Source organism: Anas acuta, chromosome 1, assembly GCF_963932015.1.
Source record: "Anas acuta chromosome 1, bAnaAcu1.1, whole genome shotgun sequence".
Lineage (NCBI taxonomy): Eukaryota > Metazoa > Chordata > Aves > Anseriformes > Anatidae > Anas > Anas acuta.
Window position 1 is genome coordinate 193,849,690 of NC_088979.1, and position 11,801 is coordinate 193,861,490.

The 11,801-nt window shown below is 35.0% G+C and overlaps 1 protein-coding gene across 5 annotated transcripts in view; it reads left to right on the forward strand.

The window, feature by feature from the left end:
• Positions 1-10,969, forward strand: part of CD36 (CD36 molecule (CD36 blood group)) — a 36,035-nt gene extending 25,066 nt beyond the window's left edge. For all 5 annotated transcript variants that reach the window (XM_068669912.1, XM_068669910.1, XM_068669914.1 and 2 more), the window contains 10 exons: positions 178-357; positions 500-591; positions 1,045-1,091; positions 3,064-3,133; positions 4,826-5,013; positions 5,751-5,869; positions 7,139-7,212; positions 7,985-8,039; positions 8,237-8,401; positions 9,077-10,969. In XM_068669912.1, the coding sequence (XP_068526013.1) occupies positions 178-357; positions 500-591; positions 1,045-1,091; positions 3,064-3,133; positions 4,826-5,013; positions 5,751-5,869; positions 7,139-7,212; positions 7,985-8,039; positions 8,237-8,401 (990 nt within the window). In that variant the 3' untranslated portion in view covers positions 9,077-10,969. The remainder of the gene's footprint in view (positions 1-177; positions 358-499; positions 592-1,044; positions 1,092-3,063; positions 3,134-4,825; positions 5,014-5,750; positions 5,870-7,138; positions 7,213-7,984; positions 8,040-8,236; positions 8,402-9,076) is intronic.
• The last annotated feature ends 832 nt before the right edge of the window (positions 10,970-11,801 follow it).

Below are 11,801 nucleotides of genomic sequence, written 5' to 3' on the forward strand. Positions count from 1 at the left end.
AGCAACTGTTTCACTAATGAGTTGTAGTAGTTTTAATTATAAATTTGACTTGCATTGAGTAAGGTCTGGAAACAACCTTACTTATCAGCTTTGCCAGAGATTTATTGGAGTTGGTCTGTACTTTTGATCTGCTCACGCAGAATTTTATGCTAAACATTAGTTTTATTGCTGTTGTAGGCTGCACCTGCCCTGTATACAAATGCTTTCATACAACTACTATTAAACACTTGGATTAAAGCTTCTAAGTCATCCATGCTGCAGAACAGAACAGTGAAAGAAATACTCTGGGGATACAAAGATCCCTTCTTAAACAAGGTCCCCTTCCCCTTGGACCCAGTTTTGGGAGTCTTCTACCCGGTAAGTGAAACCAATCAGAAGGCAATATTTCAGTTATAATTATGTGAATAAAATCAATACTGCAGCTGCAAGGAAGAAAAATCTGACAAAAAGACCTTGGGTCAGTACTTCTAACTGTTATTCCTTCTTGTGTCTATTACAGTATAATGGGACATATGATGGACTTTACAGAGTGTATACTGGGAAAGAAGATATAAGCAAAACAGCAATAATTGAAAGTTATAAAAACAAAAGGTATAATAGCATTGTATATATGAAAAAAATAATCATATTTTCAAGGTTTGCATTTTAAGACCTGGCTCACTGAGAGCTATAATTAAATGGAAAGTTGTCAACAATTCAAGGAAAGCTAGATCAAGCCCCAGGCTAAGCAAAACCACCTCTCTGTTTCAGCTATTTGTGATTCTGTTATGAGCTTGGATTTAAGATTTTTTTTGATTCTTCAATACAAGTAGTTACTTCTGTCTTCCATACTTATACAGCTAGATCGCTTTTGCCCTAATCTACTGCATCATATAGTTTATCTGAACATATGAATTAACATCCCTGTCATATGCCTTTGCTATTGAATCATATTTATACTGGAGCAGTGAGGATTAACAACACAGGTAGTGAAATGGATTACATAGTACAATATAATTCATGCAGCATGACTTTTTTTTTTTGTTTGTTTCTTTTATGTTAAAGGAATCTTTCTTACTGGGAAGGTTACTGTGATTTGGTTAACGGCACAGGTGAGCCTATTAAAGCTTTGTGAAACTTCAACACATTTCTGGATATTGTAAAGGAATGTTAAGTCCCTCTTGGGCTTTGAGAGTTCTGTATTCCGCATATTAAATGTCTATATAAATATGAATGTATATATACATGCGTATATATCTAATATATATTATACACTATTTAAAACACTATACACTATTTAAAACACTATTTTATATACTTATATGCACACTTCAGCTATAGAAGATGTAGAAGACAAGAAACAATCTACCTGTCTGTTTTTATTAAATATCTGCATGGCATGGTATAACTAAGATTCCTTATCTTTGGTACAACAGTTGACGAATATTATCTTTGCCTTCCAGTAACATACATTCTTCTTACTTTCATTTTCTTTCTTTTTCTTACTCTGTTTTTTTTTTTTTTTTCCTCTGTACTGTGTAGTTTTCCTTAGCATAGATCATACTCCTAAAAAACAAAAACAAACAAACAAACAAAAACAACAAGAACAACAACAACAACAACAAAAAACATGACAAGTAATTTTGAAGCATTTCAAATACTTCCCAAGAATCTGAGTTTCCAAAAGGTTGTGTATCAGGAAGGATTAGTCATTTTAATGATTAAGAAATGATGTTTTCTTAGTTTCTGGGACTTTGGGACTTACCTTCTTTCTTATGGAGCCCCAAATCTTTATATATATGTATATATACATATATATATATATATTATTGTCAGCTTTTTCTTTGTCTTCTTCCACAGCAGATGGAATAAACACACTCAGGTAACTAGACTAAGCGCTTCAATACAGTGAAAATGGGGAGAATTTAACTGTTAGCAAAGGTCATTACACAGTTTACATGAGCATTCAATGTGACTGCTAAGGAGGGAATGTGTTTAGAGAATCAGCAGGTTTAAAATGTCTTGTAAGTAAATGTGAGAATTCCTTTGTATCTTGTAAACTTTTACAGCAAAGCACGGCATGTTTTCTGAGCAAAAGTAAATAACTAGACAGGAAGATGAAACAGTTTTCTTGTATGGGGCTTGAAACGAGTCCGTATTTGCAAACACTCTGAGACTGCCAAGATTTACAAATAGAGTTTGTCTCTAGGAGGATCTTGGATTTTCTTTAAGGAAAAGTGCTTCCCTCAGCAGTGGGCAAGTGTCAGTATGTAATTTAGCTTTCTCACTCTTGCCAAGTAGATTCAAAGATACCACAGATGTTTTCAATTCCTTGGTTAGGGTTGCTGAACAAGAAACTAAACAGCAAATTGTTGCAAAAAGTAACAAATGTACTGGTTAAAGGTTTGTTACAACACCTTGCTTAAAAAAATGGCTGAGACTCCTCTTACTTAACACTAGTTGCATGCAATACAGAAATATGCATCTGAACTGGCAAGCTGCTCTTTCCATAGCAAGTGGGAGAAAAACATTACCAAAGTGCTCTTCCTCTGACCTTTTTTGATTGTCTACTATGAGCTCCACTTGAGCAATCTTGGGTGAAAAAAAAAAAAAAAAAAAAAGAGTTATGTGCTGTTTATTCAATAAGTTTTGAAGTCTAAAGCTGCATTTCTTATAAGCGCTGGGTGCCATAATTCCAGGTGACTATGCATCTCCAGCAAGCTTTAATTTTTAGACTACATAAACCTCGAAATAGTGGCAACAGGTATTGGGATTCGTATTAAGCAGGAGTGGTATTTTTATCTGCTGTTTTTAATAGGCTTGATGATATATAGATTCATGTCTGTGGGAAAAAAAAAAAAAAAAAAAAAAAAAAAAAAAAAGCTGCCATTATTTGACTTGCCTTCAAAATCAATCCATGGAGTACCTGTCATTATGCAGTAGCTTATGTAAATATTTTCCCTACAAATGACTCATTGTGTTTACCTTGTTCACAGCTTTATAGGAAAGTATTAAGCACTGAGCTAGAAATTAAAGTACATCCTCTAAGTGGAATTGCTTTCAAGCTCTTAATTTTATTCACAGATGGGGCATCATTTCCTCCATTTGTTAAGAAGGATCAGGTACTGCGCTTCTTCTCCTCTGACATTTGCAGGTACGTTGATCCTTTTGTGCATACGTGTGCTTCCCAACTGCTCTTTTGTTTCAGTAGGCTGCTGCAGTATCTCTGCTGAGGCTTAGGTTGCTGAGGCAGTTCCTCACAACTGTTTCACCTAAACTCAAGTAAATTCGTGAGCTGTGCTTATGATTCAGAGCTTAATTCTATCACTTTCATTTGTGTCAAGTAGCAAGTTATTTATGGTGTGTTTCATTTAAGCAAGTTACAGGTGTGTAATTTAGGAATACCACTGCTTAATTTTACAGAGAGAGACACTGCTATGACCAGTTACAGACACTGAGGTCCAAATGGTTCAAAGTCTTGAACAATTTATAGGATCAGGACTCAGCCTCTAACCTGCCTAATTTGGTATTAGCAGGCAGTTTACCCCTCTGCAGGGGCTGTCTGGACCATCTTCGGGATTTCTGCATAATGTCATCTATGCAGAACAGGATTTACTGTCGGCCACTAGATGCTCAAAATTGTTTTCCCACAGGATTTTTTTTACATAGTTTATTTTGATGTATTTACAAACAAACCAACCTGCTTAATTCATCCCATACTGATGGCTTTTCAGCCTGCTTCATCTGCTGTGGTTATGCAGTGTCCCTGAGTTCTCCAGTGAGATAACTGAAAGCAACATTAAGAGATTTAAAGGGCATCAGAGTGTATTTACTTTGGGAGGTTCGATCCTAGTATTTATTTTGCTGCCTGGAAACAGCTGCTTCCTTTTAACTAGGGTTAAAGTGGACCATTTGCTTTGCAGAATGTTTGTTTTCAAAGATCAGTGTTTTTACATGAAGTTAGAGTTCTTTTTCTTGTGAAGCAATTGTATCCCCAAACTGGACAATGTTTCAGAACTTATGGAAAAGGGAACTCTACATAGTGGAGAAAAAATAAATTTGAACCAATTGGACACAGTTTGAGAGATTCCTCAGGCCATGTAATTCTCACAGTTAATGAACAATGAAGGGCAATAACAACCTCCCAAAGGTCTCAGATGAAACAAGGTAACAGAAAATGGTTCTGACCATGTTGCAAGACCCCAAATCCTTCTTTTGATCAGCTGCAATACAAATTGTTGCTGCCTTGGTTACATTACTGCATACCAACCTTATTTCTTTATCAGTTGATAATGTATCATAAAAAATGTATATAAATAAAATTAAAAAAAAAAAAAAGTGGTAAGCTTGAAGTGGTATTCTAAAGCTTGAAGTAGTATTCTGATTCACATACAATGGAACAAGTTTATAATAAGTATGTCATTTGCACCATAAAGCTTAAATCAGTATCATCAAGTCAGCAAAACTGTAACCAAACCCACTGATTTTGGTAAGTATCTTTACAGTAGTCAAACAAATTTCAAACATTTCATAGTAGCAGTTGCTGTAGAAGTGTGTAGAAAAGACCTCTTATTAGTTTACTCATTTAGTTTATATTGTTTATTGGTATTAGTATTTTTTTCTGCCTTTTTGTGTCTTGCTGTGCTCACCTCTGAGCTTGTACATCCCTTTGTGAAAGCACAGAATTGCCTGTGTTACAGGGGAAGGCCCCTACAAACTGCTGGGTGTGGGCTCTCTGAAGTACTTTTCTTTTAAGAGACAGTCAGAGGATCCTTGAGGAATAATGCCATGAATTCAGATTTTCAACCAAAGTGACTAAAACATATTTCTCCTCTTTTATATTCAGATCGATCTATGGAGTCTTCCAGGGCAAACAGAATGTGAAGGGAATCCCACTTTATCGTTTCGCAGTTCCTCGTGAAGCGTTCGCATCACCAGTTGAAGTTGGAGATAACTACTGCTTCTGTACAGAGGAGGTCATATCCCAGAACTGCACAACAGCTGGAGTCCTAGATATTAGTGCCTGCAAAGGAGGTATAGCAGGGGCATGGTACTGCCAAAGAAGCCATCTGATTGGGGAGAAAGCACGTGTTCTGTAGCTGAGGTGTTGTTCTAGGATCTAGGGCATTTGTGTTTGTCTGAAAACTCTTCCACAGATTGCCTGTGAGAGCTTTCCCTTTTCCATAGCCTCATTTCCCCAAATGAGAGCTATAATATTTCTGTATTTTGAATGTCACTATGAAGAAGAAAATCACAATGCTATAGATTGTGTACTGAAATTGCAGGAATGCACAAGTAGAAAGTAAAGGAGAGGGATTCTATATGTACTGTTTAAAGCCAGAAATAGTTACAGTCCTTGTATTTGTGATGATTCACATCCACGATATATGTGCATGTGTTTGTGTGTGTTTGCACAGCTATATACATACACAGAGACTGAGAGACACCAGTTACTTAATTTAACATCAGTACAATAAAATGCACTCCCAGCTCCACAGTGTAGACACAAACAAGGTTTGTAAATACAACTTATTTCACCAGACAAATTCTCCAGACAGTAGAATCTCAGAAATTCTCACTTTATTTTATGTAGGTGAGGGAAGCTATTAATGCTTTTTTTTATTATTATTATTATTTTTTTTCCAGGATTGTTTGTGTGTTTGTATAACAAATTATGAATTATGTTTGCATAGAAAATGGGTTTAGAAGGTGAGCGCTGAAACAAGGCTTAATGATTTAAATGCTTTTTTTTTTTTTTCTTTTTCAAATAGGAAGACCCGTGTATATCTCTCTTCCACATTTTCTTCATGCAAGTGAATCTATACTGAATGATGTTGAAGGCCTGAGCCCAAATGAGAAGGAACATGAGACGTTTCTAGATGTAGAGCCTGTAAGTCCAAATATTTAATAAAATTAAATAGTAATTCAGTAACCTTGCGATGTTTAAATTTAATTGCAGTAAAGTAGGTCTTTTACAAGAGGGATAAGCAGAGGAAGCAATATTTTTATGCTTGCTTTTTAAGATCTGCTCACCAAGGTGTTAAGCTTTTAGCAGGGGAAATTTAGAGCAGAACTTTTTCTTATTCTGACCTTCAAAGTTGGAATATAAACTTCGATTTTTTTCCTCATTGGGAATGCATGATGACTTCACAAAGCTTTGAAGTATGCTATAACTTATCTATCATTTTCAAGTACTTTCTGAAAATTCTTTTCTATGAGATGTCTTATTATATTTTATCTTATTTATTTTTAATTTTCCATAGTTTTTTTTGTATAATTACTATCTCAATTGAATTAAAGTAAATAAATATAGATTATTTCCAAGAAAATTATTAATAGTCTAAAGCCCAATCACTTGCCTGACTCTAGAACAGAACTAATATAGTCTTTGTAACTCTGTCCAAAAGAGCTAATAAAGGAACGAATTTATGATAGCTCTGATTTTGTTTGCCTTCAATTTTACATTTACTTCTGTTCCAGTGAATCAGATTAACAATCTTAACTGTGTCAGCCGGAGTCTTCTGAAGTATGTGGTGAATTCTGAAGTTTCAAAATTTTATTGTATCTGAATTTAGATGAAATGGCAAAATTCAGGATTTTTCATTAAAATATTTTTTCTCATATAATTTAAAAATGAAGCCACATAACTTCAATGAAATCTAAAGTCAAGTTTCATTTGAAATAGAGATACAAACCTAAGTTTCCTAAATCCGAGGTGAAAAGGAGACAAAAAAAAATAAAATCTGACCTTTGTTTTGATATTTTGTTCTGATAAGAAATGTCTGTTTTCTGCCCTATGCAGGGCAGAAGGGTTAAACTTACCCCTCTCGTTAAAACAGAATTTTTAGTCAATTTCTAATGAAAGAAAAAAGCTAAAATATGCTTTTATATAGAACATATAAGTATAACTGGTATAACAGTTTTCACTATTATTGTTGCCTTCAGTATAAATTTGTAAATTGCAAAAGTAAATAAGGCAAAACAATAAAATCATTACTTCTATGAGAAAAAGAGACCCTTAGAAGACTCTTAGAAACATTCAACATTCATAAAAATGTAATTCATCAAAATATAATTTTTACACAGACTGTATTCTAAGCTCACGCAATCAATTCAAAATTTAAATTAATGGTGTTTTTTTTTTTTTTTCATGTTTTAGACCACCGGTTTTACACTACAGTTTGCCAAAAGGCTTCAAGTAAACCTCCTTGTGAAACCTGCAAAAAAAATTGAGTAAGTGTTGTTTCATTATTTTGTTTTTAAATACATCTTTTTTCAGAAGTCTTCTTGGTCTAAAAGAACATTAGTAGAGAAGGGAAAAGAACAAATGAAAATACTTGATTAAAGTCTCTACTTCTCTCTTGCAGAAATTTCAGTCATGAATTTCCAGAGAATATTAATTTCAGTGAAAGAGCAAGCCTTCTTGTGCAAGGCACTGCCCAACAATTTTAGCACGTATTTGATTTCCCCACAGCAGCTTACAGTGCAACATGTTCTTAAAAATAACATTGTTACAAAACCCAAATGCAGGGCATAAGGATGAAATAGAAGGAATAATATATTTTCTGCAATAAATCCAATGAGAGAGATAATTTATGTGTTCCCTGTTACTTGATGGAATTTATGAGAAAGGTTAAGGTTTATCTCACTATTTCTCTTATCTCCATTGGACCAAACGAACACGTACAGCTCCTGCACGCTGGGTACGGGTGAACACCACATAGATTTTCAGACCCTTTCTTCAACACTTGTCCAGCCTTTCTTTGTTCTGACTACCTCTCCATGGAAGACTAGACAGAAAGAGATAACTGCCCGACTGGTGAAATGTCTGTTCTTAACTGTAGGCTTTTTTTTTTTTTTGATCCAAATCTACCAAATTTATCAAAAGGTACTTCCAGAAGACAGAACTGTTAGTGCAGATCGAAAATTGTTAAGTAGATATTGGCTTTATGAACCAAACTGAAGGTAACATGCTGTAATTTTTTTTTTCTTCTTCTCATTTCAGAGCTTTATCAAAAGTTAAAAAACCTTATGTCTTCCCCATTCTTTGGCTAAATGAGGTTAGTATACTTTCTGCCTATTAATCTTCACTGTTAAAAAAAATACACACACACAAAATGACTTAACTTTTTCTGTCTTAATATCCTGAAATTGAGTGAATAAACTCATGTTATGATGTGCACATGAGAAGAATATACTCAGTGAGTGAGGTCTTGTATGCTTAGTGTTCACTGACTTTTTTCTTGTACTGTTTCAGTCTGCTGTTATTGGGGATGCAAAAGCAGAAATGTTCAGAAAAAAAGTCTCTGGTCGGGTCCAGATGCTGAGTCTGCTGCAGATGGTGTTGATCATCACAGGTTCTGTGGTGTTCCTCGCATTCCTGGGTTCTTATTTCATATGCAGATCAAAGAAATTAAAATAAGTAAGTAAACATTAATGGCTCAGTCCTCAGTAGTAACTTCTTAAGGTTTGAGTTCAGAATCATTACATATTTAGTTGTTATTTTTCAAGTGCTAGTAAAGTTCAGCAGTTATTATGCCAGTTCTGTTGAAAATCGTCTAGATAACCATTGTTTTCAAGTTCTCTTCCCAACACTTAATCCATCAGGATACTCTTAACATACCAGGGAGGGTACTGGGATCTATTTCCAAAAGACCAAAACTTTTTTTTTTTTTTTTTTTTTTGGTCAAATATACAACTTAATCACTGTGACTTATTGGAAACAGACATTTTATCCAAAACTGTTAGAACACTTCAGAAGTGTACTCTTTGGGACAGAGGCTACTCAGATGCAGTTTCCTGCACTTTTCTATGGCATAGCCCTGTTTCTTAATAAGAATGTTGGATAGGCTTTCTCACTTTTTTCTCCCTGTCTTGCATCAGAATCACATTAGTCAAAACACATCCTGTTCACAGCTAGCCTACTAAAGCTAAATACAGTCCTGTCATGGATAGAATAACCAAGTGGTGGATTAATGACATCAAGGGAAACAAGCAGAGATGTGAATATTATGGTGAAAATATCATGCTGTAGTAAAAATGTTTTTAAGAAGACTTACCTCATAACATGCTGAATTCTGATTTTATTTCACTACAGGTAATAAAAGACTTCAGATGCAGACAGTGTTTAACTGAAGTTTCAGCCAAGCAGCATGTTAAAATTTGGTGACAAAAGGTATGATTCAATGCACAGGCAGCCCACGTGCTATGGAATTCAGTGTGCTTTTCCATTTTGAAAAGACCAACTCACTAACCCAAATAAGATGTTTCCAGAGGCCCACACATATGACATCACTAGAGTGGCCACTGTGGAAATTATTTTTTCAAATAACTGATTACATGAACCTTGTTACAAATTTTAAAAGACATTCAAACCGACTGAAGTTGACATGCAGCTGGAATTTAGTCCACCTTCTGCCATATATGCAACTTGCTACTTTTTTTCTTCTGAGAACTGCAAGACAATTGAAAACCCTTTGCTGATGTTCTAGCTTGGAGCACAGGCTTGGGAATGACAATGTCTATGAGCTCAGGCCATACTCTAGATACTCTCGTTGCAAAGTTTCTTTCTGTTCCTTCAAGGAATGGAATCTGCTGCAGTAGAACTGCTCTCTGTCCTCTATTCAGGGATGCAAACTGTGTTGAATGTGAAGTTTATTATGTAAAGTTACTAACCATAATACATGAAGTTAATAAATAACTTACCAAAATATATGGTTCATACATTTTATGAAGAGATGGCCCATACACACACCACAGTCATTCATATGTTGATGGCACTAATCAACATTTGACTTCACAGTTGTTTGGTAATCTGAGTTACTCACTAAATCCCAGCCCCCATTGCTCTTTTTATTGCCTCCTGTGTGCTTCCCTTTCTGGCTCTTGCTCAAACATCAGCCTCTGCTCTGCCTTAGCTCCACTTCACCTAAGGCCTCCCTTAGGGAATGTTATAATCCTTAAGACTGAATGAAAATATTTCAGAACATTTTGGACACAGGAAATACTAAGATAATGGTCAAACATCAGAGGGTTCCACTTTCTATGACAGAATATAAATTAAAACAGGTAGCCCCAATTCTTCTCTGATAAGCCATCTGCCACAAGGAAATATGTGCAATTGTGTGGTTAATGAAGTGCATTAACCTTACTGATGCCCACAGACAGGCAGCTGATATTTCCATCTGTGTAAATGGTTTACTTTTTCACTTAATCTGAATACATATCTTAGATATGAGGGTCAGTTGGACAGATATTGAACGTCACGGGGTCTCTCCTTTCTTTGGACTCACTGAATTCAGAACAATAGCCAAAGTTCAGCATTTCATAAAACTTCCCCTTGGAGCTTTTTTCCCTTTAAGAGCTGCAGAGAAAAAGAAAAATCAAACACAGGTCAGCCTGGTGTTTGGAAAGAGTGCTATAAACCAGAAAGACTTTAAACCAGAAAGATTTAATTCACTATCAAATCTTTGGTCAGGTATCTTTAGCAAGCTGTTTTCACCCTTTGGAAAGAAACGGAAAAACCACAAAGACTAAAAGGATGTTGTCTTAATCCCTAGTGTTTAATATTCCTTGTGTAGCTATCATTGTACATTAGAGCCGACGAATTACAAAAATCCCCAAAGACTATTCTTGGAGGGAAGTTCTATGTACATTGCTAGTCTTTTTCCAGCCATGGTTTGGAACTCTAAAGTACCAGGGTGGGAGATGTGAGGGAAGCATGACACTCAAGGGAAGTTCTGATCACACTCAGAAAGCTGATATATTTAGTTTCTCCTTATTGTGCTTGCTAATTGATGGGAAAGAGAGAGAGAGAAAAAAAAAAAAAAAAAAAAAAAGGCTTTTTCTCTTTGCTACATTATTGCTGGTGTCATTTGTAATGCTCTGTTCCCACATTAACATGGGGACAGTTTGACACAACTGAAGGCATCCCTAGAGTCCTATGGACTGGTCAAAAAAAAAAAAAAAAAAAAGAAAAAAAAAAAAAGAAGAGCACAAAGAGCACAAGTAAAGGTATTAAGTCACCTTCTCTTTTGAAACATAAATGTGCACAGCTCTGCTGTGATTCAAGATCTGACACCAAGTTATTATAATAAAACTATTGTGTGTGTGTGTGTGTGTGTGTATGTGTGCTGGAATCTAATGGTGATCTATTTTCACCAAAGAACAGTGGCTGTCGTGTTGATTTTGATACAACAGTATTTCAGCTTAATTTTCTTTGGCTTGAAGTCCATTGTCAGTACATTAAAGTTTGCTCTATTTGTGTGGTTTAGTGCTATGTGATGCTCTAGCATCAGTGATCCAGCAAGTCAGGCCATGATTTTAAATGTCTCAGGGCCCAATTTTGCATACATACAAATGTACAATGTTCTTATGTATAATCAAATTGATCTAAATGCAAGTTTGGATTTTTAAACTATGTTCAGCACCTAGGCTACACTTGAATTATAATTATAGTTGTTTTGTCCAGAGCATTGGTTCCAGTTATTCTTAACTGATGTTATTAAGGCTAATGTTAATTATTTGCATTTGTTCAGACACATGTGGGATAAGCATTTATTAGGGATTTAAAGAACTCAATACAAATAAAATAAAGCTCAAAGTGTTTTTTCTGAGTTCCATATGTCTAAGTGTAAATAAAATCTTCTGTGTTGGATAATGGACTCCATTTATTTATGTTCTTGGTATTTTTTGTTTTATTTTCTTTAAGATTGATTTTATAAAGTGATAAATAAATGAGTTTATAGCTAGCCTTTATTATATAATTGTAATTTAACACATCCCTGCTGCTTGGAAGTGCATATCACCTTTTATGCAAGTAT